The sequence below is a fragment of the Ranitomeya imitator genome, chromosome 2 (genome assembly GCF_032444005.1).
Source record: "Ranitomeya imitator isolate aRanImi1 chromosome 2, aRanImi1.pri, whole genome shotgun sequence".
Classification (NCBI taxonomy): domain Eukaryota; kingdom Metazoa; phylum Chordata; class Amphibia; order Anura; family Dendrobatidae; genus Ranitomeya; species Ranitomeya imitator.
In genome coordinates, this window is record NC_091283.1 from 329,407,225 (window position 1) to 329,434,630 (window position 27,406).

The 27,406-nt window shown below is 43.6% G+C and overlaps 1 protein-coding gene across 1 annotated transcript; it reads left to right on the forward strand.

Annotated features, from left to right (window-relative positions):
* LOC138663555 (zinc finger protein 182-like) lies at window positions 1–27,406 on the forward strand. Its single transcript, XM_069749798.1, has 11 exons — window positions 1–61; window positions 5,373–5,522; window positions 5,652–5,831; window positions 5,913–6,036; window positions 6,120–6,214; window positions 6,436–6,585; window positions 6,715–6,891; window positions 6,976–7,099; window positions 7,183–7,280; window positions 17,100–17,190; window positions 22,041–27,406. Exons 2-11 carry the CDS (start codon window positions 5,451–5,453, stop codon window positions 23,366–23,368), a joined length of 2,439 nt encoding a protein of 812 aa, XP_069605899.1. The 5' UTR covers window positions 1–61; window positions 5,373–5,450; the 3' UTR covers window positions 23,369–27,406.

Sequence of the window (27,406 nt, forward strand, 5' to 3'; positions counted from 1 at the left end):
GACCTCATCACAGGTCCTGTGAGCACAGAGCAGCCATAGGAGTGCGGCTCTGCAGGTGGAGGTAGGTGCTGGAGATTCCCCATTACTGAGCACTGAGAATCTTTTGGGGTACATATGACTCAACTATGGAGGACAGGAAGTGAGGGAACGGATTGTTCTCCTAGTACAGGCCCCTTTCTTGGCCCCCACACAGTGTAATGCCCCTTATGCAGTATATATGATGCCCCCCACACAGTGTAATGCCTCCATTATGCCCCTGTAAGCAGGTGACCGGATACAACACACAGACAAACGCAAGGCAGAAGAAACCAACATAATTATTTATTTCCTGATAATAGGAATTGTGATCATTATGGCAACAATGAATAATGCAAAACAGGGTGATTACGAGGTGAAATATCCAATATCAGATACACAATGAATTCTCCGGCTCACTCGCACTGTAATAGCCGCCTCTAACCACATGTTACTTTAGCTGCTGACGAGGGTGATTTTCCTGACACATATGGTCGATAACACTGTCTCTTCTGCAAACACCGGCCATAGTGGGGTCTCCTCCTTTTCCCATTAGACCATAAGTCCTCCTAACAAAGTCTATCAAGGCTCGCTGGGCCGCCTTCACTTCCAGCTTTCACCTTGTCTCTTGTATTACTCTGGACCAACACCTGTACTGACGTCACTGCTGGAAGCAATGGCCCGGCTCACTGGCGCCTCCTGCTCTTCACTGCTGGAGTATACTACTGAGCGGAATGTCATCACAGATCATTGGCACATCCGTCTCTTGTACCAGAATTAATAAGAGCTGGGACTCTGCTCTTGCCTGGCGTAATCTGGACTCTGGGTCTTGACTGGTGCAGGTCAGGTTCTCAGGCCTTGACAGTCATAGTTTTTACTCCGGGTCTTGACCAGAGCAGGTCTAGTTATCAGGCCTTGGTTGGCGTAGTCTGGACTCTGGGACTTGTCTGGTGCCGCCTGGGTTCTGCCACCACAATCAGCTGCCTCGGGCACTTTACCATGGCCTGGTACCTCAGATTCTTCTCTGGCACTCCCGTTGTTTCGCTTGGTGCAAAATCTGTTCTGGCTTTGGAGCTATGACCTTCATAATAACAGGAAACTGTGTCATCAAAGTCACCTGACCTGGTGCACCATCTAGACTCTTTCTTCCTGAAACTCTCCCTCTTCCCATTGATTCCGTAGGGTCTGGATGGCTGATGTCAGTTATTTTGTACAAATGCCGCACAGCCCAGAGGAATTGTATTATATATGATGCTCCTCACACAGTTTTATAGTTTCCACAGTACTGCCAATTCTCACACAAAAGATATTTCCACAGTTCCGCCGTACCCCCACATATACAGGTGCATCTCACAAAATTAGAATATCCTCAAAAAGTTAATTTATTTCAGTTCTTCAATACAAAAAGTGAAACTTATATACCATATATACTCGAGTATAAGCCGACCCCCCCTAATTTTGCAACAAAAAACTGGGAAAACTTATTGACTTGAGTACAAGCCTAGGGTGGAAAATGCAGCAGCTACCGGTAAATGTCAAAAATAAAAATAGATACCAATAAAAGTAAAATTAATTGAGACATCAGTAGGTTAAGTGTTTTTGAATATCCATATTGAATCAGGAGCCCCATATAATGCTCCATACTGTTCATTATGGCCCCATAAGATGCTCCATACAAAATAGGCCCCATATAATGCTCCATACAGTTTATTATGGCCCATAAGATGCCCCCTATAATGCTCCATGCAGTTCTTTATGGCCCCATAAGATGCCCCATATAATGCTCCATTCAGTTCTTTATGGCCCCATAGATGCCCCATATAATGCTCCATGCAGTTCTTTATGGCCTCATAGATGCTCCATATAATGCTCCATGCAGTTCATTATGGCCCCATAGATACCCCATATCATTGTCACGCCGATTACGGCGATAAAGGGGCAGGACGGCGTATTTGGAACCCGCACCTGTCCCTGCCACTATAAGGAGCCCTGGCTTTCCCTTATCTCGGGGGTACATATGAAGGTTAGGAGGCCCGAGCCGCCAGCATATCCTTGTCTCCTATGCAGACCCTATAGTGACCCCCACTCCCCCCAAGGGAGGTGAACTGCACCAGTGTATAACTATAAATAGAAAATGTAAAGGAAAACCAAACTTAGCTTAATGCTGCAAGGCACAGCACAGCAGGAAGGAACACCAGATACAACGGACACAGCTGAAGAACAGCAGTTCCCAGCTTGGTCACTGAAGAATGAACTAACACCGACAGTCAGCTGATGAACCAGATGACCTCTTAAAGGATGGAGGGAGTGGTCATCACAAGCATCAGCTGAGCCAGCAGCAATGCAGTAACATCAGCGGCCACCGGGGGGAAGAAACTGCATTAACCCCCGATGACCAGAAAGGAAAAAAGGTATTAAACTGAAGCAAACCAGATCTGCCACAAATCCAAAATTGGATCGTGACAATAATGCTCCATGCAGTTCTTTATGTCCCCATAGATGCTCCATATAATGCTCCATGCAGTTCTTTATGGCCCCATAGATGCTCCATATAATGCTCCATGCAGTTATGGCCCCATAGATGCCCCATATAATGCTCCATGCAGTTCTGGCCCCATATAATGCTCCATGCAGTTCTTTATGACCCGATAGATGCTCCATATAACATTGTGCCACATGTAATGCTGCTGCTGCACTTTAAAAAAAAAAAAAAAAAAATTACATACTCACCTCTCGTCGCTGCCCGCTGCTCCTCAGTGTCCCGTCTCTCCGCACTGACTGTTCAGGCAGAGGGCGGCGCGCACAGTAATACGTCATCGCGCCCTCTGACCTGAACAGTCACTACAGAGGACGCGGAAGACGAGGTGGCAGTGGAATGCGGAAAGGTGAATATGACATACTCACCTGCTTCCGGCGCTCCTGGCGCGGTCCCTGCATGTCCCACGTCTCCGGGAGCGGCAGCTTCTTCCTGTAGTGAGCGGTCACGTGGCACCGCTCATTACAGTAATGAATATGCGGCTCCACCCCTATGGGAGTGGAGTCCATATTCATAACTTTAATGAGAGGTACCAGTGACGGCTGAACAGGGGAAGAAGCTGCTGCGCCCGAACACTGTGGGACATGCGGGGACCGCGCCAGGAGCGCAGGGAGCAGGTGAGTATTTGACAGGCATCGCTCCCCCTCACCCGCCGAACCCTCACCCCCCCCCCACCACCACCTTCCATGACTCGAGTATAAGCCGAGAGGGGCACTTTCAGCCCATTTTTTGGGGCTGAAAATCTCGGCTTATACTCGAGTATATACGGTAATATATAGAGTCATATAGGCTAATAGGGAATATTAAAGTTGTTATGGACGTGACTTAACTTACATTGTGCAGTGACTCTGTTTTCCATATAGTGATGGATATTTCTTGTTGCTAAAACTGTGATTTTTTTTTTTTGGACTTGAAACGTTTTTTTAAACCCCTCTGATTAGTGCGGTCATACAACATACAAGCCTCTGATGGCTCCAGTGATGCACTGTACTACTGTAGTGCCGTGTATCATCACTGCCTGTCAGTGTAATACTAACGGCCCCATACATATGAGATAAGTGTTGGCTGAACGGTCATTTGGCAGACGGCTATCTCTCCTGACTCCCCCATACACACAAATATTCCAGCTTTCCTGTGGTCTGTATGAGAGAGTCGCCTCCAGACTCCTCTAGCGGAGGATTATCTAGATCCTTCTCTGCCCTGACATCATCTGTCGGGAGGCCCTCAAATACATTATATAGTCGACCAAACCCCCTGAAATCAGTGCTTTCATTCAGCTTTAATCTAACGTGTATGGGGGTGTAAGATGGCCGCCAGACGAGTCCTTGAGGGGAGATATGTATCATTGCGGCTATTAGATGTGGTGATGTGAGCTCGGAAGCATGCTCCAGAACATATCGTGCTGAGAGTTATTAAGCCATTCCCAGGGCCGGGTTTTACGAGCAGTCATAAGAGATGGGTGGCAATGATTGCTCGCATATCCCAGCCCCAGGGGCATGATTTGGCAGATAAAAATGGAGGCCGAGTCTCTCATTCAGTGTCTGGAGCTGGATGTGTGGATCTCCTGTGTGTTGGTCTGTGCTAAAGAATTGGACTCTATCCTGAGCAGGCGGACCCGCTGTGTGTTGTATGGACTTTTTACTTTATGTTTTCACTTTGTGCCTGAAAAGGCTGTTCTTTTGTTTTACTGTCCTGAGCAGTTTATGAAGTTTAAATAAACTTGCCTGGACATTGCAGCAATATCACTGTCTGTGCCGACCTCAACCGCCTCCGAGTGAGTACAAACCGATACAGAGATTAAAAGGTAACTTATTGGACGCTGCCTCTGACCTGGCCTAATAGACCTTCATACATTGCAGGCCCAGACACCATTATTAGACATGTAAGTACCGTAGTAACTAGGCCGCCCCATACTATAGAGTACTTGGGGGCGGAGGGGCAATCAGCCGAACTCTGTCACATCTTCTCAGAAGCCATGTTAGCTTTTCACAGCAGCAAGTGGTTAAACTGCCAGAGTTTTTGTTACAGCCGCACCTGTGCCGTCCCTGCAGTGTACGTCTATGTTCTGGTGCCCAAAATAGTTAATTTGTAAAAAAAAAAAAAAAGTTTCACTTATTAAAAAATAATAAAATATGTCTCCTGCTTTTTAATGTTTTTTTTATTTTTACAAGAATTGTTGGAGCCAATTTTCTTTTGAAACATTTATTTAATATCTGCTTTTCTGGAGTTTTCTTGTAATATGGGAAAGCCTAAGGCCAAAAATAAACCCCATAAAACACTGTACATGGAGACTTTGGGATCAAATCATTTCTGTCCACGGTGTTTGTCAAAACAAACTTCTGTGTGTGAATCAGACCTGAGCTCTAACGTGATAGAAGATTACAGTGCGGGGAAGACGGGAAACCTTCATATAGACGGCCGGTAGTGATGGAGTCAGTGATGGACTCTGGCCAAATATGTTTCTAGAGCCTTAGTAGAAGATGAAGATGTCATCCTCATCATGAAGTAGTTATTTCTCCGGTCACGTGTAATGAATATCTCCTGCAGTATTGCTAATGCCGATTCCAGTGTCGGTAAATGAAACGAGAATTAGCGTTATGGAAGATGAGTCTATGAGGAACGTATTCAGCTGCCGACTCCGAGGAAGAAACTGCTTGTTGTCTGTGGCCTAAACATATAGGTTTTATTACTAGATGTAAAGAAGAAAACTAAATACTGTGAAATAATAAATCTCCTCCTATGTTTCCCTTATTATCTGCAGTAATTGTATTATTACACAGGATTTTATGATGTTACATCGGCTCATCTTCTTCTCATTCAGGTCTCTACAATATCGGATTCTCTCAGTGAAGATCTTCTATATAAGAGAATTTTCCTGATTTACCCATCAAGGATTGATATGGACAGAGACAAGATGGTGGAGAGGATATTACACCTCACCCTAGAGATCCTCTTCCGGCTTACTGGAGAGGTGAGAGATTCTGATGACGTCACATTACATCATTCTTATCCATGGGAATAACAGATGGACAGAACTGGGGAGGTGAGGACTCTGGAAATGTCTGTAGTGAGATTTATTAATGTGTCTCTCCATAACCAGGATTACATAGTAGTGAAAACGACCTCTAGTGATCGCTGTCAGAACCCTGTGTCTGAGGAATGGGGAAGACCTCTGAGCCCAATCACGGGGCCTCCACCTCACCCCCTGATACATGAGGACATCAATGACGAGAAAATCCTAGAACTCATCTACAGGATGATTGAGCTGCTGACTGGAGAGGTGACACTGCTGGGAATGCTGGGATATTACACAGTAACGATATGAAGGGATCGGGGATGACGGTATCATTGTATGTGTCAGGTTCCTATAAGATGTCAGGATGTCGCTGTCTATTTCTCCATGGAGGAGTGGGAGTATTTAGAAGGACACAAAGATCTGTACAAGGACGTCATGATGGAGGATCCCCAGCCCCTCACATCACCAGGTAATAGATAGGACTAAATACTCACAGCCTATAATTATCTGTATGTATAGAATGAGTTCTGTCCCTGTATGTGTTTCCTCCAGATCTATCTGGTAAGATGACAGCACCAGAAAGATGTCCCAGTCTTCTTCCACAGGACTGTAAACAAGAAGACCCCGATGTTCCTCAGGATCATCAGGTAGATGGAGAGGAGTCATTAGACCACCCCTATGATGTGTAAACGAAGTAGAAACTGCTTCTTGTCTGTGGCCTAAAATATATAGGTTCTATTAGTAGATGTAAAGAAGAAAACTAAATACTGTAAAATAATAAATCTCATATGTTTCCCTTATTAGCTCCAGTAATTGTATTATTACACAGAATTTTTATGATGTTACTTCGGCTCATCTTCTCATTCAGGTCTCTACAATATCGGATCCTCTCAGTAAAGATCTTCTATATAAGAGAATTTTACTAATTTATTCATCAAGGCTGGATATGGACAGAGACAAGATGGCGGAGAGGATATTACACCTCACCCTAGAGATCGTTTTCCGGCTTACTGGAGAGGTGAGAGATTCTGATGACGTCACATTACATCATTTTGATCTATGGGAATAACAGATGGACAGAACTGGAGAGGTGAGGACTCTGGAAATGTCTGTAGTGAGATTTATTAATGTGTCTCTCCTTAACCAGGATTACACAGTAGTGAAGACCTCTAGTGAGCGCTGTCAGGACCCTGTGTCTGATGGATGGGGAAGAACCCTGAGCCCAATCACGGGGCCTCCACCTCACCCCCCTGTACATGAGGAATTCAATGACCAGAAGATCCTAGAACTCGCCTACAAGACGATTGAGCTGCTGACTGGAGAGGTGACACTGCTGGGAATGCTGGGACATTATACAGTAATGTTATGAAGGGATCAGGGGGGATGACTTTTTTATTGTATGCGTCAGATTTCTATAAGGTGTCAGGATGTCGCCGTCTATTTCTCCATGGAGGAGTGGGAGTATTTAGAGGGACACAAAGATCTGTACAAGGACATCATGATGGAGGTTCCCCAGCCTCTCCCATCACCAGGTAATAGACAGGACTAAATACACACGGCCTATAATTATCTGTATGTAAAGAATGAATTCAGTCCCTGTATGTGTTTCCTCCAGATCTATCCAGTAAGAGGACAACACCAGATAGATGTCCCCGTCCTCTTCTTCCACAGGACTGTAAACAAGAAGATCCCAATGTTCCTCAGGATCATCAGGTAGATGGAGAGAAGGTGTCATGAGATCTCCCCTATGATGTGTAGATGGCTGTGAAGGTCTTGTGTCCAGTCTGGTTTTATCCACCAGTATTATATGTTTTATACTTAGATTCATAGTTTCACATATATTCCATTGCTCCTTGGGTTTCCATGTGTAAATTAGAATAAGGCCGGGGTTACACTAGAGAGTTTTAGGAACGTATGAGAGGCGCAAAAACAACGCATTGCACACGGACCAATGTTTCTCTATGGGGCAACTCCTATCTGCCGTATATTTCGCAGCCGTATTTTACAGACTGAGAAAATCGCAGCATGCTGCATTTGTCAGCATATTGTGCAAAAAATCCGCCAATGAAAGTCTATAGGGGCGAGAAAAATACGGATTACACACGGACCATCAGTGTGACTTGCGAGAAATATGCAGCGGTGTTCTAGAGAAAAGCCGGTAATTCAGCGTGGTGTACAGTAAAATCACACTGACAGGTCAGAATAGAATAGATATAGATAGACATTTATTCTATATATCTGTCTAAGGGGTACTTCCGTCTCTTGGTCTGTAACGGAAATCCCGGGTCGCTGATTGGTGCCGGCTGGCCGCGACCAATCAGCGACCGGCACAGTCCGGCCGCGAATTAGTCCCTCCCTACTTCCGTCCAGTCATTGACCCCTCCATACTCCCCTCCAGTCAGCACCCACATAGCGTTTTAGGACTTCATTACTCCGCGCCATAACGCGGTTTAACGCTGCCATTAACCATGTAAGTGTGCCCAACCTTTTACTATTGATGCTGCCCATGCAGCATCAATAGTAAAAACATATTATTTTTAGCATTCTAATAAAAAAAAACCATTATATTCTCACCTACCGCGCCAGCCTTTCCCGGTCCTCGCGACGCTCCGGTCCCATGAATGCATTGCGGCAATGACTCGAGCTCACTTAGCGGTCTCGCGAGATGATGACGTAGCGGTCTCGCGAGACCGCTACATCATCACGTGTTATTGCCGCAATGCATTACTGGGAACGGAGCGTCGTGACGAGCATCGGTCAAGGCCTGGCCTGGCTCCAGGGGCCACCGGAAGGTGAGTATATAACTATTTTTTATTTTAATTCTTTTTTTTTTTTTAACAGAGATATGGTGCCCACATTGTTATATACTACGTGGGCTGTGTTATATACTACGTGGGCTGTGCTATATACTGCATGGGCTGTGTTATTTAGTACGTCACTGTGCTATCTACTACGTGGCTGTGCAATATACTATGTGGCTGTGTTATATACTACGTGGGCTGTGCTATATACTACATACATATTCTAGAATACCCAATGCGTTATAATCGGGCCACCATCTAGTGTATAATATATATATATATATATATATACACATACATACATACATACATACATACATACATACATACATACATACATACAGCGGTAGGACCATATGCAGTGAAACTGCAGTGACCCAAACAAGTTCAAGCAAAACGTTTCTTTATTGTATTACTTCACATAATCTATACGTTATACGGCTTCTTCATACAGTCCATTAGTAATACATGGCTATATGATGCAGTCAATAAACAGGCCGAACTTCCACCTGTCCAGTTTCCCTGGGTGACCACACGCCGGTATCAAGTCTCTGTACTCACTCCGTGCACTGCACTTTTTATCCTCCGGATTGCAGCCGGGTAAACACAAGACAGCCCAAGACACAGGGTGTCAGTCTCTCTGGTTCCTTCTGCCTCTGTGTTGCTCCACACAGAGAGAGCTCTGCAGACAACTGCTCTGTCTACAACTAAGCTCAACACTGACACACCTCCAGGGCTTTTAATCAGTCTCTGCTTCACTATTCTAATTACAGCCACACCTGTGTCTGCAGTACACTCTCATGGCCTCACTACGCTTCCATGCACATTCTGGAGAGCACAAACAGCACCCCCTAGCTGTAACAGGGGTCACTGCCTCACATATCCTCCCCCCCTGTTTACACTTGTGGAGTTGAACATTTGTTACTCCGTAAGGGCGCGAGACAAGATGTTGGTATGCCCCTGTGACATCCCCGCTTGAAACTACACAAAGAAATCAAAGTAGGGACTGGAACCATCGATCGGCGCATGCATCCCTCCCCTTTGCGTTTCTCCTCCACACTTCATTACAGGACCACCCCCCTTGTTCCCCATTAAAGAAGCCAAGCCCTCTTTTCTGTTTAACCGCAGATTTGGGCTAGTTTTGAGTGGTCTCGAGCTTGTTTATTTTGGGTACACTAACCCCACAGGTCATCCTGTCTCCTAAGTATCTGCTTTCGAGCCCCTGGTACCATTTCCTCTGTACCCTTACCTGTGCCTCAGTGACTATTTCACGCTGAAACGCCGCGGACCGTGCTGGCAACTCAGAGCATACATCTGTACTACGCCAAACCTGAGCCTCCCGACACTGCTGTCTAGCGAGCGCTCTATCTAATTTACCCTGACCCCCGGCCCCATCCTTGACCGATGCCAGAGGGTTCCTCGTGCGCACGTCCCCAGTCGCCTCTGCGACCATACACTCCTGGCTCTTCTCATACCTGCGTCTTTTATATCTGCGTCTCCGTGTGGGACTCTGAGCTGTCCCAACCTTACCAGGGAACACCTTCAGCTCAGGGTTCAATGTGGTCCCCACGACCTCTACTGCCACAACCTCTAGGGGGAGCCTATCGGGATTACACTCTAACCCTAAATTGGCGACCCCTGTGGCATACATCTTAGGATCTTCGGGTTCTACGCCCGAAACATCTTTAGTTTCTCCTACCATTACCTCTAGGGGGAGCCTATTGGTATTACACTCTGTCCCTAGGTTGGCGACCCGTATCGCAGGTATATCAATATCTTTGGGTTCTGCACCCAGTACAACACTTTCCTTGAGAGGGTTGACCCTGGTCTCCCACAGGGACCAAAACAGGGGCAAATCTCTCCCCAGCACAGCCCCATATGAAAGGGTCTTCGCCACTCCCATCACATGCTTAATGTCCCCACCTGGTGTGGAAAAATTAACCTCCGTGGTCGGGTACTCCCGGTTTTCCACGTGGATACCCATCACCTCCACTCTCGGTCCTTTGGGGTTGTCCCCAGCAACAAGAGACCGATGGACCAGAGTCACTTTACTCCAGTGTCCAGGAGAGCCTCTGTTCGGCACCCATTCACAAGTACCTGGCACAATTCTGGTTCTCTGCTGGCTGTGCCTGTAGTGGTGATACATACAGGCTGGGCACACATAGACTCCTGACCAGTGTCAGTGTTCCCACAGTCCATGAGCTTAGATGTCACCGAACAGTTACTAGCCCCATGCCCGGGCTCTGGTGCAACGTCCTGAGTGGATTTATACCGCTCAATCATTCTATCAGCAGTTCCAGGTGGCCTAGGTCCCTCAGCCCGACTCAACGCTGCATGGCGGCCGGCAGAGCCCTCGCCATCCGGTCAGCCACAATTCTCTCCATCATCTCATACGGAGAACAGAACTCAGGCTGGAGCCACTCCTCCACCAATTGCAATAAGTCATTTGCTTGAGACCTGGCAGACCGAGTCTCTACATAGGACCACTGGTACACCCAATGATCACCCCTTACCTTTGGGGCCTCTTCAGGACTCTGCTGTTCACTCCTCACTTTAGGGGTCTCCATTTTAACATGCTGAAGCTCTGCTAGCTTCCACTGTAGCGCCTTTTTTGCTGTTGCTACCACTGCAGCTCCTGCTGCTGCAGAACTTCTTGCTGTGAACGCTGAAACTGCAGCGTCTCTTGCTGAAGCCTTTGCTGATTGAGCACAACCTGCTCCAAAAGCTCCTCCATTTCTCCAGCAGACTTGCACAACGATCTACAGCACTCTCTGGGTATGCCTTAGTTCACATGGCCCACATTCTTTCCACCATATGTAATGCAGCGGTAGGACCATACGCAGTGAAACAGCAGTGACCCAAGCAAGTTCCAACAAAATGTTCCTTTATTGTGTTACTTCACACAGTTTATACATTATACGGCTTCTTCATACAGTCCATTAGTAATACATGGTTATATGATGCAGTCAATAAACAGGCCGAACCTCCATCTGTCCAGTTTCCCTGGGTGACCACACGCCGGTATCAAGTCTCTGTACTCACTCAGTGCACTGCACTCTTTATCCTCCGGATTGCAGCCGGGTAAACACAAGACAGCCCAAAACACAGGGTGTCAGTCTCTCTGGTTCCTTCTGCCTCTGTGTTGCTCCACACAGAGAGAGCTCTGCAGACAACTGCTCTGTCTGCTTCCAAGCTCAACACTGACACAACTCCCCCTCTACTCCAGGGCTTTTAATGTGTCACTGCTTCACTATTCTAATTACAGCCACACCTGTGTCTGCAGTACGCCCTCATAGCCTCACTACACTTCCATGCACATTCTGGAGAGCACATACAGTGCCCCCTAGCTGTAACAGGGGTTACTGCCTCACAATATATATATATATATGTATATGTCATTGAGATTTGGTGGCTCTAGGTGTTAAAATAAAGAGTTAAATCACGGAAAAAAACTTGTGGGCTCCTGCTCAATTTTCTCCACCAGAGTGGGAAAACCAGTGACTGAGGGCAGATCTTAACCCCTTCCCGACCCATGACGCCACGTAGGCGTCATGAAAGTCGGTGCTAATCCGACCCATGACGCCTATGTGGCGTCATGGAAAGATCGCGTCCCTGCAGATCGGGTGAAAGGGATAACTCCAATTTCACCCGATCTGCAGGGACAGGGGGAGTGGTAGTACAGCCCAGGGGGGGTGGCTTCACCTCTCCGTGGCTACGATCGCTCTGATTGGCAGTTTCACGTTCAACAGCCAATCAGAGCGATTTGTAATATTTCACCTATTATAACTGGTGAAATATTACAATCCAGCCATGGCCGATGCTGCAATATCATCGGCCATGGCTGGAAACACTGGTCTGCCCCCCCAAGCCACCAATCTGTCCGGTACACTGCTCCGGCTCCCCTCCGTCCTGTGCTCCGCTCCCCCCGTGCTCCGATCCACCCCCCCCGCGTTCCGATCCACCCCCCCCGCGTTTCGATCCACCCCCCATGCTCCGATCCCCCCCCCCCCCCCCCGTGCACCCCCCACCCCATCATACTTACCGATCCTCCCGGGGTCTATCCGTCTTCTCCATGGGCGCCGCCATCTTCCAAAATGGCGGGCGCATGCGCAGTGGGCCCGCCGAATCTGCCGGCCGGCAGATTCGTTCCAAAGTGCATTTTGATCACTGAGATAGGTTATATCACAGTGATCAAAATAAAAAAAATAGTAAATGACTCCCCCCTTTGTCACCCCCATAGGTAGGGACAATAATAAAATAAAGAATTTTTTTTTTTTTTTCCCACTAAGGTTAGAATAGGGTTAGGGTTAGGGTTTCGGTATGTGCACACGTATTCTGGTCCTCTGCGGATTTTTCCGGAGCGGATTTGATAAATCCGCAGTGCTAAACCGCTGCGGATTTACCGCGGTTTTTCTGCGCATTTCACTGCGGTTTTACAACTGCAATTTTCTATTGGAGCAGTTGTAAAACCGCTGCGGAATCCGCAGTAAGAAGTGACATGCTGCGGAATGTAAACCGCTGCGTTTCCGTGCAGTTTTTCTGCAGCATGTGTACAGCGATTTTTGTTTCCCATAGGTTTACATTGAACTGTAAACTCATGGGAAACTGCTGCGGATCCACAGCGTTTTCCGCAGCGTGTGCACATACCTTTAGAATTAGGCTATGCGCACATGGTGCGGATTTGGCTGCTGCGGATTCGTAGCAGTTTTCCATCAGCTTTACAGTACCATGTAAACCTATGGAAAACCAAATCCGCTGTGCCCATGGTGCGGAAAATACCGAGCGGGAACGCTGTGTTGTATTTTCCGCAGCATGTCAATTCTTTGTGCGGATTCCGCAGCGTTTTACACCTGTTCCTCAATAGGAATCCGCAGGTGAAATCCGCAAAAAAAACACTGGAAATCCACGGTAAATCCGCAGGTAAAACGCAGTGCCTTTTACCCACGGATTTTTAAAAAATGGTGTGGAAAAATCTCACACAAATCCGCAACGTGGGTTAGGGTTGGAATTAGGGTTGTGGTTAGGGTTGTGATTAGGGTTATGGCTACAGTTGGGATTAGGGTTTTTTAGTGTTGGAGGTAGAATTGAGGGGTTTCCACTGTTTAGGCACATCAGGGGTCTCCAAACGCAACATGGCGCCACCATTGATTCCAGCCAATCTTGTATTCAAAAAGTCAAATGGTGCTCCCTCACTTCCGAGCCCCGACGTGTGCCCAAACAGTGGTTTACCCCCACATATGGGGTATCAGTGTGCTCAGGACAAACTGCGCAACAATTACTGGGGTCCAATTTATCCTGTTACCCTTGTGAAAATTAAAAAATGCTTGCTAAAACATCATTTTTGAGGAAAGAAAAATGATTTTTTATCTTCACGGCTCTGCGTTGTAAACGTCTGTGAAGGACTTGGGGGTTCAAAGTTTTCACCACATATCTAGTTCCTTGGGGGGTCTAGTTTCCAAAATGGGGTCACTTGTGGGGGGTTTCTACTGTTTAGCCACATCAGGGGCTCTGCAAACGCAACGTGACGCCCGCAGACCATTCCATCAAAGTCTGCATTTCAAAACGTCACTACTTTACTTCCGAGTCCCGGCATGTGCCCAAACAGTGGTTTACCCCCACATATGGGGTATCAGCGTACTCAGGAGAAACTGGACAACAACTTTTGGGGTCAAATTTCTCCTGTTACCCTTGGGAAAATAAAAAATTGCGGGCTAAAAAAATCATTTTTGAGAAAAGAATTTTTTTTATTTTCACTGCTCTGCGTTATAAACTTCTGTGAAGCAGTTGGGGGTTCAAAGTGCTCACAACACATCTAGATTAGTTCCTTTGGGGGTCTAGTTTCCAAAATGGGGTCATTTGTGGGGGATCTCCAATGTTTAGGCACACAGGGGCTCTCCAAACGCGACATGGTGTCCGCTAACAATTGGAGCAAATTTTCCATTCAAAAAGTCAAATGGCGCGCCTTCCCTTCCAAGCCCTGCCGTGTGCCCAACCAGTGGTTTACCCCCACATATGAGGTATCGGCGTACTCGGGTGAAATTGCCCAACAAATTTTAGGATCAATTTTATCCTGTTGCCCATGTGAAAATGACAAAATTGAGGCTAAAATTAATTTTTTGTGAAAAAAAAGTACTTTTTCATTTTTTTACGGATCAATTTGTGAAGCACCTGGGGGTTTAAAGTGCTCACTATGCAGCTAGATAGGTTCCTTGGGGCGTCTAGTTTCCAAAATGGGGTCACTTGTGGGGGAGCTCAAATTTTTAGGCACACGGGGGCTCTCCAAACGTGACATGGTGTCCGCTAAAGAGTGGAGCCAATTTTTCATTCATAAAGTCAAATGGCGCTCCTTCCCTTCCAAGCCCTGCCGTGCACCCAAACAGTGGTTTACCCCCACATATGAGGTATCCTCGTACTCAGGACAAATTGGACAACAACTTTCGTGGTTCAGTTTCTCCTTTTACCATTGGGATTGCTTCTGCTGCTGTGAAGCACCTGAAGGGTTAATAAACTTCTTGAATGTGGTTTTGTGCACCTTGAGGGGTGCAGTTTTTAGAATGGTGTCACTTTTGGGTATTTTCAGCCATATAGACCCCTCAAACTGACTTCAAATGTGAGGTGGTCCCTAAAAAAAAAATGGTTTTGTAAATTTCGTTGTAAAAATGAGAAATCGCTGGTCAAATTTTAACCCTTATAACTTCCTAGCAAAAAAAAAATTTTGTTTCCAAAATTGTGCTGATGTAAAGTAGACATGTGGGAAATGTTATTTATTAACTATTTTGTGTCACATAACTCTCTGGTTTAACAGAATAAAAATTCAAAATGTGAAAATTGCGAACTTTTCGCCAAATTTCCGTTTTTATCACAATTAAACGCAGAATTTATGGACCTAAATTTACCACTAACATGAAGCCCAATATGTCACGAAAAAACAATCTCAGAACCGCTAGGATCCGTTGAAGCGTTCCCGAGTTATTACCTCATAAAGGGTCACTGGTCAAAATTGCAAAAAACGGCCAGGTCATTAAGGTCAAAATAGGTTGGGTCATGAAGGGGTTAATGGCCTAGAGAGGGACCATGGTTATTGACCAGCCCCGCCCCCCCCCCCCCCCCCCCCCGCCTTCCCCGGCTAAAAATATATTCCCCCAGTCACCCCAGAAAAGGCAATTCTGTAAGATGCGCCTGTTCTGGCACTTAGCCACTCTCTTCCCACTCCCGAGTAGCGATGGAATATGGGGTAATAAAGGGTTAATGTCACCTTGCTAATGTAAGGTGACATTAAGCCTGGTTAATAATGGAGAGATGTCAATAAGACACCTATCCATTATTAATCCAATAGTAGTAAAGGGTTAATAATACACATGCATTATGAATAAACTATTTTAATGAAATAAATACACACATGGGGTTTTAAAATCTTTATTGTATGCTTAATCCACCTGAAGACCATCGTTCTGTAAAAAAATAAAAAAGCAACAATATCCCATACCTTTCCAGCGACCAGTCTGTCCCACGCTGTAAATCCATCTGAAGGGATTAAATAAATTTACAACCAGGGAGCCTGCTAATGCGGCTGTTGCTCCTGGTTGTAAAAACTGGGGAATGAATGGAATGCAGGGGAACGTAGCACCGTAGACTTGCAGTGATGCGCCCCCTGGTGGCATAAACTCATATGAACTCTAGAGTGGGAATTTTTCTGAATATTTTCCAACGCTAGAGTTCATATGAGTTTATGCCAGCAGGGGGCGCATCGAGGTGGTTTTGGGTGAGCTGGACCGCAGAGTGAAGGCAAAAGGGCCAACAAGTGCAAAGCATATCTGGGAACTCCTTCAAGATTGTTGGAAGACCATTCCCGGTGACTACCTCTTGAAGCTCATCAAGAGAATGCCAAGAGTGTGCAAAGCAGTCATCAAAGCAAAAGGTGGCTACTTTGAAGAACCTAGAATATAAGACATATTTTCAGTTGTTTCACACTTTTTTTGTTAAGTGTATACTTCCACATGTGTTAATTCATAGTTTTGATGCTTTCAGTGTGAATGTACAATTTTCATAGTCATGAAAATACAAAAAAATCTTTAAATGAGGTGTGTCCAAACTTTTGGTCTGTATTGTGTATATGTTTTCACGAATATTTGAGCCCATGGATCCATTCTATGTCCATTTTGCAAACCATCTCGCCGTACGGATGCCATACGGATGACACACGGATAATTTTTAGAGAAATAATCGCATCCTCGAGTTGAATATGGATCACTGCTCAGGAACTTTTCTGCGTATTACGCCTGTAAAAAACGGACCGTATTTCCCTATGCGAAGTGTGACACCAGCCTAAGGACGATCCCTCTACACTGTGACATCCATTCAAATACTTGTAGGCAGTTATTAAGCCTCCTCTTGGCCTTCTTTTTGCAAAATAAACATTTCCAAATCCTTTAACTGTTCCTCGTAGGACATACTTTGCAGTCTACTCACCATCCTGGTAGCTCTTCTCTGAACTAGCTCACGCTCTTCAATGTTTTTTGTAAATGTGGTGCGCAGAACTGGACACAATATTCCAGAAGAAATCTGACCAAGGAGGAGTAGACGAGAATAATTACTTGACGTGATCTAGACTCTATGCTTCTCTTAACACATCCCAGAACTGTAATGAGAAAAGGGGAGATGGATTAGGATTAGAGCTGATCACAGATGTGACTTCTCCATCTGTCGGTGACTTTTACAATATTTGTTTCAGGGTGAAGATCTGACCCATATTAATACTACAGAGACATATGTGAGGGGTGATGAGTGGTGTAAAGAGGAGATTCCAACATATGACTACCCAGGTGAGTAGTAACCACTAAATGCAGAGAAGTCACAGATTGTTCTCAGTCACCGGCTGTGGCTGATTTATCGGGTCATGTAGTCCGGCCGTATCACAATCGTGCAATCTCCAGTTTTTCTCTAGACCACAACATTCTCCTCCGCCAAACTATGTTCAAATGAGTTTGGACATTGAAAGCCCTTTTCTATAGAACTTACAACCTGGAACATCCACCTACTTCAATTAGAAGATGCTGACCGTTACCTGCCCAGATCTGTAAACTGCAAACCCAAATGACAATGTATGTAGAATGTGCTGACAAGTTAGAAAATCACTTGAAGAAAAATATGATGGGCCTGTAAGAGAAAGCAAAGGGTAATGATGCTGTTGGCTTCCTAGTACCCTGATATCTTATTGAATGAATCTCTTCTCTCCCTTCTGTGCTGCTGAATGGGCTCATATGGTCCCTACAAGACCAGGTCCAGTCTTTCTGGACAAACTTAGCTTTTATGATCAACAACAGTAAATGTGCAGTGAGGCCAAGTGTGAATTTCTGTACAATAACAGCAGAGTTTCCCTTTATCCTGACTTTTCAATTTGTATTAAAAACTAATTTCTAATTTTATGGGCAGCACGGTGGCGCAGTGGTTAGCACTACAGCCTTGCAGCGCTGGGGTCCTGGGTTCTAATCCCACCCAGGACAACATCTGCAAAGAGTTTGTATGTTCTCTCCGTGTTTGTGTGGGTTTCCTCCGGGCACTCCGGTTTCCTCCCACATTCCAAAGACATACTGATAGGAATTCTAGATTGTGAACCCAATCAGGGACAGTGATGATAATGTGTGCAAAACTGTAAAGCGCTGCGGAATATGTTAGCGCTATATAAAAATAAAGATTATTATTATTATTATTATAATTTCAGGGAGGATTGTGATAAACTACATAAAAAACATTACCCCTGTGCCATGATATATCTCTAAGCCGTGCGTGGCTGATGGCTGTAATATACATGTGTATATAATATACATTTATTCACCCCTGCAGGAGATGTGTTGGCATGACTCGAGCTCTGGTTTCATGGATTCACTCCACGTCATAAATTCCATTATGTTTTCGATCATAAGGAATTGAGATTGGCACAATCTCTCCCGATACGGGGAGCAATAAATAATTTCAGAACTCAGTAGCTCCAATGGTCCACCATAAATAAGTGCAATTCCGGTTTAGTGATGGACCTTTCTCCCAAACATATATTGTTGTTGGGGATATAACATGTTTTTTTTTATTCTAGTTCTTTTACTACAGGTTCATTTTGTATTGTAGTTTTATGATGGTGGGATCAGCTTGCCTCACTTATGTGAGTCTGCAACTACCTGCTAGCCTTTAAAAGAAGGTCTCCATCAGCTCTTCCAAATGCCTGAGATCTAAATTTAAGACACCTCAGCTCTACACTGTTATAAAGATGTCTAATACTTCTTCTTGAAACTCATCGGACAGAAAATATTGGCCCTTACGATTGTTTACATTGCCATTCGCCACCGAGCTACATACTCTAATTACCCATAGAGTTTTCACCAGGATAATAGGAAACCAATGGACCTTCCAAATTATTTTCCAACATCTCTTGAATCCGACAACACCCTATATATGATTCTACACTATTTTCTGGGCACATGGCAGGGTTAATAAAGGAAGGAGAGCCATTTAGGCTGTGTTCACACGTTCCAGTTTTTTCGCGGTTTTTCCCGATAAAAACGCTATAAAACCGCAAAAAAAACGCATACAATAAGCATCCCATCATTTAGAATGAATTCCGCATGTTTTGTGCACATGATGCGTTTTTTTAAAAAACGCATCAGGCACAAAATCCGGACATGCTCTATCTTTTTGCGTTTTTTTTGCGGATTTCCCACTCCAAAATGCATTGGGAAGTGTCCGGAAAAAAACGCGGCAAAACCGCGGCAAAAAACGCATGCGGTTTTCTTGCGGATTTCATGCAGAAAATGTCCGGTTTTTCACAGGAATTTTCTGCATGAATTCCTGAACGTGTGCACATAGCCTCAGCTATTTGAATGCAGATCTTGCTTGAGTTTGCAGACACAATGTATTGGGGTCACTGTCAGTGATCACCTGGCAGATTAAAAGATGGTCATAGCTATATAAAGGAGAAGCGGGCACCCCTCATAAATAAAGAAATAATGTTGATGACGGGGTGCTACCATTGCGACCAAATGAATGCTGAGACAAACAAGGGAAAAGAAGGCACAAACAATGGAAAAGAAGGAGCAAACAACGGTGCACACCACTAAATAAAGTGTGAAACAAGCTTTATTGGGTAATCAATCAGTGTAACCATTAAAAAGATTTAAAATTCACATAAACGTGAAGCATAGTAATGACTCACAGTAAGGCGTGTTAGTAAATACACAATTACAATAAAATAACTCTCCAGGCCTAATTCGTCAATGCTACGATGGACCCATTACATCAAAGCATATGCCCACAAGGGGATGATTCCAAGTATTTGCATATGATATATCAGCAGAATGTTAGTGTGTAATAAATTTAAACAGCTTTTGCCTAAGGGTATGTAGACATGGGCCGATGATAAAGACACATATATGGACACCAGTGTTAGCAATGATTCTGAATAATTTCTAAAGAATAATAGTGCTTGTCAACAAATTTTTAGAAGACTATAAAAATACCAGATCTCTGTAATAAGGCCTGAATGGCCTATGTGTCCTAAATATGATAATATATGTGTCAAATCTTACTGCATTTGCCCAAACCTGTAAGGGATGCAGCGTAAGTCACAAGCCATATAGTTTCGTCAGGGGAAGTAAACAAGAAGTTTACTTCCCCTGACGAAGCTATATGGCATAGCGACACGCGTTGTTACGCGGCACATCTTTTATTCCTCATAGGCCTGGGTAAGTGTAGTTTGCTTCGACACATAGGATGCTATCATTTATCTTGAGATACTTGGGGCAGCATGTTCTTATCATGCATCATGGTTTCCGTTTATATTTTTATAAGCTATATTTTTGCTCATTTATCAGCACTTTATGATAGCAATATTAGCACTACCCTTCATCTTGGCAAACTGTCACCAGGGATGAGAGAAATCTATTTCTCATGCATATGATCATTATATGACCCATTATAGGGATATGACTTACGCTCTATCCCTTACAGGTTTGGGCAAATGCAGTAAGATTGGACACATATATTATCATATTTAGGACACATAGGTCATTCAGGCCTTATTACAGAGATCTGGTATTTTTATAGTCTTCTAAAAACTTGTTGACAAGCACTATTATTCTTTAGTAATTATTCAGAATCATTACTAACATTGGTGTCCATATATGTGTCTTTATCATCGGCCCATCTCTACATACCCTTAGGCAAAAGCTGTTTAAAGGGAACCTGTCACCCCCCCCCCCCCAGGTGTTTTTAACTAAAAGAGCCACCTTGTGCAGCACTAATGCTGCATTCTGTCAAAATGGCTCTTTTTTTAGTTCAGGTCCCTGCAAACGCTGAAATAATCGCTTTTATAATTTCTCCCTGATACCTTGAAATAGATCAGGGGGCATGTCTTTTCCCCCAGACAGAAACGCCTCCCAGCCATCACTCAATACTCTGCGCGCCGGGCTCCGCCTCCTCTGCCTTCATTAACATCCCACTGGGGCTCCCGGATTTACCGCCTTGTCATTGACCACCTACTCCATTTTCCTGATGCTAGGGATTGCCTTGCTCATCGTCCAGGCTGGGATCACAACAGGAAACAAATACAACAGCGGGGAGCTGAGCACAGAGGACTGAACCAGAGGCAAACAAGGCTGTATCTGACAGCTTCCAGCAATATGCTTCAAGCTTTAGTAGGGTTTGGTGCTTTCTAATTGGCTTAAGCAAGTAGCACATTGCTCCAGCTGGACAGCACACAAATCCATACTGCCAGACTGGATTAAACTACTTGTCTCAGACACCCTAATCATTGTGGTTGGACAGAGCCAGCACCAACCAGACCTTCTAGTTTTGACGTCACCTCTATTACCAGCAATGCCTGCACAATAAATAAGGCGCCGCTTGGTGATGGAATCAAACATCGCAGGAGCAGATTCCAGTGGAGAGGGGGCACACTATTTGCAGATGCCCTAATATAACAAAATTACAGAAAACTAAAGCAGTAGAAATCCACATAAAGTGATTCCATTTTGGAAATTATAACCCTCAGTAAATTATTCTATGGGAGTAGTGACTATTTTGATTCCACTGCCACTTTACAGAAATTTGCCATCTTATTATACAACACATAGTGCCCAGATTGTGCTCCACAAGACACACACTGTAAATTAAGTGGGTTCGTCTCACTATAGTAAAGCCAAATATATGGATGCTGAATGTGGTTTGGGCACACTACAAAGCTCAGAAATGAGTGGAAATTTTACTTTGGGAGAGCGGATATTGCTGGATTGGTTTATGGAAGCCATGTTACTTTTCAAGAGCTTTTGAGCCACAAATAATGTGGAAACCTTTTGTTTTTCCACAGGTAGATGATGGACTTTAGTGGTGTCTTGTATTTAGTGAGATAAGTAGAAGTTTTATTGGCATAATTTTCGCCTATATAATATTGGTGGCTTTTTATTCCATGTTTTGGAGGCAGAATGAACAAACCGTTGAACACCACGATCCACTGGTTCATACTATGAGGTTTTCAATTAGACTGAGCTGTCATTGTTTTGGTGAATAATTCAGTATTTTTAAAAAGCTTGTAATTTTTACCGACCGCTAAAGTAAAAATGTTCAAAAGTATAACATTTGAGGATATTTTATGCAAAATTATTAATTTTTTTTTATTTTTTTGCAGATGACTGTACCAAGAGATCAAAGGGACAGCTGACATCTTCAATTTTTAAATCAGATGATCTTGAGATTACACAGGATACAATTGAAGTGAATGCCATTACTCCAGATATACCATCATCCCTTCACAGCAAAGATCTGTCTTCTCATTCATTACCAACTACTAAGGAATATCAAAGTAACAATATAAGCATTAAAAAACTAATTGATTCAAAAGGAAAGAAGCCATTTTCATACTCGGACTATGGAAATAGTTTTCTCGAAAAGACTTTTCTTAAACATGAAACAATTCACATAACAGAGAAAAGATTTTCATGTTCAGAATGTGGGAAATGTGTTAACCAGAAATCAGATTTGGTTAAGCACCAGAGAATTCACACAGGGGAGAAGCCTTTTTCCTGTTCAGAATGTGGGAAATCTTTTATCCAGAAATCAGATTTGGTTAAGCACCAACGGACTCATACAGGGGAGAAGCCTTTTTCCTGTTCAGAATGTGGGAAATCTTTTATCCAGAAATCAGATTTGGTTAATCACCATAGAACTCACACAGGGGAGAAGCCTTTTTGCTGTTCAGAATGTGGGAAATGTTTTACAAAGAAATCAGATTTGGTTAATCACCATAGAACTCATACAGGGGAGAAGCCTTTTTGCTGTTCAGAATGTGGGAAATGTTTTAACCAGAAAATGCTTATTGATAGCCACCAGAGAACCCACACAGGTGAGAAGCCTTTTTCATGTTCAGAATGTGGGAAATGTTTTAATCGTAAATCAAATTTTGTTAAGCACCAGAAAACTCACACAGGGGAAAAGCCTTTTTCATGTTCAGAATGTGGGAAATGTTTTGTAGATAAATCAAGTCTTGTTAATCATCAGAGAACTCACACAGGGGAGAAGCCTTTTTCATGTTCAGAATGTGGGAAATGTTTTAACCAGAAATCAAATTTTGTTAAGCACCAGAGAACTCACACAGGGGAGAAGCCTTTTTCTTGTTCAGAATGTGGGAAATGTTTTAACCAGAAATCAAATATTGTTAAGCACCAGAGAACTCACACAGGGGAGAAGCCTTTTTCCTGTTTAGAATGTGGGAAATGTTTTAACCATCAATCAAATTTTGTTAAGCACCAGAAAACTCACACAGGGGAGAAGCCTTTTTCATGTTCAGAATGTGGGAAATGTTTTGTAGATAAATCAAGTCTTGTTAAACATCGGAGAACTCACACAGGGGAGAAGCCTTTTTCATGTTCAGAATGTGGGAAATGTTTTGTGAAGAAATCATCTCTTCTTAGTCACCAAAGAACTCACACACGGGAGAAACATTTTTCATGTTCTTAATGTGGGAAATCCTTTCTCGTAAATCAACTCTTAATAAAAATCAGGGAAGTCACAGAGGGGAGAAGTCTTTTTCATGTTCAAAATGTTGGAGTTATTTTAACTGAAAATTAATTATATCTTCTTAAAGGGGTTGACCACTACTAGGACAACCTCTTGTCATTCCTCATGTTTGGCCATGTTAAAATAAAAACGCTCATTGTACGAGAACGATCAGTACTAAATATGTTGAACAGCCATGTCGGACTGAGCTGACATCTTGGAAAAACTTTCGCTAACTAACTTTGCAGCTAATGAAATGCCGTTATTGGAGCTCTAGTCGGAATCGAGACATAAAATTACATCAGTCATTAGCATGTATGGTTGGCATGCACAAAGGTTGATGGAAGTAGCTGCAGGGCATTGTGAGAGTGAATAAGTGGTGTCATATGGTAGTAAGTAGTGTCTGTGACAAGGACAATACAGTTGTCAATATGTGAAGAGTAATGTGAGTAACCACATTAGTTAAAAGGGACATGGGGATTTATGGATTGTAATGGTGTTTGGTGAAATACTCATGAATATTGTCATGTTGTATTATCAATTTCTTTGTTGTTCAAAAATATATGTATTTCCCTGCAGTATGAGGTTATCATGTATACACCTTTTGCCGCTATATGTAGTTCCTTTGTCTAACCATATATAAAAAGCCCAAATGAGGTCCTACATGTATTGAGGAGTAGAAATCAACAGCATAGCCTACAAACATTACACCCATAAACAAAATTTCAGTATGAAATACAATATCTTTATTTCAGCTAAACACATAAAAACATATATGAAGAAGAGATTATACAGAGAAAAATCATCGGGTAGGTATATAAAACTTATTTAAATCTGTCCCAAAGTATAGTTTAGTAAAATCCTTTACATATATAGTATATAATTTTAAGTGGAACGCTCATATGGAAGATGTACACTGCTAAAAAAAAAATAAAGGGAACACTAAAATCCCACATCCTAGATATCACTGAATGAAATATTCGTTATAAATCTTCATTAATTACATAGTGGAATGTGTTGAGAACAATAAAACCTAAAAATGATCAACGTAAATCACAACTAATATCCCACGGAGGTCTGGAGTTGGAATGATGCTCAAAATTAAAGTGGAAAATGAAGTTACAGGGTAATCCAACTTCAGTGGAAATGCCTCAAGACAAGGAAATGAAGCTCAGTAGTGTGTGGCCTCCACATGCCTGTATGATCTCCCTATAATTCCTGGGCATGCTCCTGATGAGGCGGCGGATGGTCTTCTGTGGGATCTCCTCCCAGACCTGGGCTAAAGCATCTGCTAACTCCTGGACAGTCTGTGGATGGTGCAAGACATGATGTCCCAGATGTGTTCAATCGGATTCAGGTCTGGGGAACGGGCGGGCCAGTCCATAGCTTCAATGCCATTATCTTGCAGGAGCTGCTGACACACTCCACCCACATGAGGTCTGGCATTGTCCTGCATTAGGCGGAACCCAGAGCCAACCACACAAGCATATGGTCTCACAAGGGGTCTGAGGATCTCATCTCGGTACCTAATGGCAGTCAGGCTACCTCTGGCAAGCACATAGAGGGCTGTGCGGCCCTCTAAATAAATGCCACCCTACCCCATTACTGACCCACTGCCAAACTGGTCATGCTGAAGGATGTTGCAGGCAGCAGATTGCTCTCCATGGCGTCTCCAGACTCTGTCACGTCTGTCACGTGCTCAGTGTGAACCTGCTTTCATCTGTGAAGAGCACAGGGCGCCAGTGGCGATCTTGCCAATCCTGGTGTTCTGTGGCAAATGCCAAGCGTCCTGCATGGTGAACTCAGATTATCCTCATGTAGTCGGTTTCTAACCGTTTGTGCAGACACATTTGTGGCCTGCTGAAGGTCATTTTGCAGGGCTCTGGCAGTGCTCCTGTTCTTCCTTGCACAAAGGCTGAGGTAGCGGTCCTGCTGCTGGGTTGTTGCTGTCCTACGGCCCCTTCCACGTCTCCTGGTGCACTGGCCTGTCTCCTGATAGCGCCTCCAGCCTCTGGATACTACGCTGACAGACACAGCAAACCTTGCCACAGCTCGCATTGATGTGCCATCCTGGATGAGCTGGACTACCTGAGCCACTTGTGTGGGTTGTAGAGTCCGTCTCATGCTACCACGAGTGTGAAAGCACAACCAACATTCAAAAGTGACCAAAACATCAGCCAGAAAGCATTGGTACTGAGATGTGGTCTGTGGTCCTCACCTGAAGAACCACTCCTTTATTGAGTGTGTCTTGATAATCCCCAATAATTTCCATCTGTTGTCTATTCCATTTGCACAACAACATGTGAAATTGATTGTCAAACAGGTTTGCTTCCTAAGTGGACAGTTTGATCTCACGGAAGTTTGATTTACTTAGACATATATTCTGTTGTTTAAGTGTTCCCTTTATTTTTTTGAGCAGTGTATAACAATTATATACCATATCATCCTATGTCATTAACAATCCCAGGTGTAATGTTTCTGCCGAGAGGTAGATAGCAATTCACAGTAAGCCCAGATGCAAAAAAATATATAGAAAGGATTTGCAATCCACACATGAATAAATATTAAATTGTAGACCAATAAAGTGACAGTGCTCATGTAAACATTCAAAAATATTACAAACAATAAATGTTATAAACCCAATTCCATAGGGCATGTGTGGTGTTATGTGCATGACACGGTCACTGCTTCAAATAGTCTTATTTGCTAGTGCATAAATCCAGAAGCCGCAGAATGTGGCAAACCGCACATTACACAACTTTCACTTGTAATGCTTCCTCAGAAACCCTTTTAGAGGAAGAATCACAAGCGAAACATGTGTAAAAGGGCATATTTGGGTAATGTAATCATCTCTCTTGTCTGTGTATGCCTCTTTGGTATGTGGACATTGTGCGGTTTATCACGTTCTACTGCTTCTTGATTTATGCACTTGCAATGAAGACTATTTGAAGCAGTGACCGTGTCAAAATACTACTTTCTCTTCAATTCAGAAACGTTACCCCTTAGACCCCAGTCCAGAGCCTCTCACATAGCCAAATCAGTTCTCAAGCTTCGCACTGATGAGGGCCAACAGCCCAAAACACCGTGTCTGCGAATTGAGATACTGATTTGGCTTTTATCCCAAGTCATATTTCACGACTCGTTAAAGGGTTGATTGTGACTTGTAGGATCGCTACTTCCAACAGGTGGCGCTATAGAGTTTAAGTCCTCTTTTTCTCAGAAGAGGCAATTTGCATACTTTGTCTTCACACATTCACTCCCTGTAATTGTCTCTCTTAGGCCAGACACATCCACACAATCAACAAGTTTGGGTTATAAATTAGCTATTAATATAATATAAATTATAAAATATGTCAGTCCCCCCTTTTTTTCTCTCCCTTAACCCCTTTACCCCCAAGGGTGGTTTGCACGTCAATGACCAGGCCACTTTTTACAATTCTGACCACTGTCCCTTTATGAGGTTATAACTCTGGAATGCTTCAACGGATCCTGGTGATTCTGACACTGTTTTCTCGTGACATTGTACTTCATGATAGTGGTAACATTTCTTTGATAGTACCTGCGTTTATTTGTGAAAAAAATGGAAATTTGGCGAAAATTTTGAAAATTTCGCAATTTTCAAACTTTGAATTTTTATGCAATTAAATCACAGAGATATGTCACACAAAATACTTAATAAGTAACATTTCCCACATGTCTACTTTACATCAGCATAATTTTGGAACCAAATTTTTTTTTAGTTAGGGAGTTATAAGGGTTAAAAGTTGACCAGCAATTTCTCATTTTTACAACACCATTTTTTTTAGGGACCACATCTCATTTGAAGTCATTTTGAGGGGTCTATATGATAGAAAATGCCCAAGTGTGACACCATTCTAAAAACTGCACCCCTGAAGGTGTTCAAAACCACATTCAAGAAGTTTATTAACCCTTCAGGTGTTTCATAGGAATTTTTGGAATGTTTAAATAAAAATGAACATTTAACTTTTTTCACAAAAA

Coding starts and splice junctions, on each gene's coding strand:
- LOC138663555 (XM_069749798.1), top strand. CDS start 5,451: ATGGACAGAGACAAGATGGTGGAGAGGATATTACACCTCACCCTAGAG. Junction 5,523..5,651: donor TCTTCCGGCTTACTGGAGAG/GTGAGAGATTCT, acceptor CTCCATAACCAG/GATTACATAGTAGTGAAAAC. Junction 6,037..6,119: donor CCAGCCCCTCACATCACCAG/GTAATAGATAGG, acceptor TGTTTCCTCCAG/ATCTATCTGGTAAGATGACA.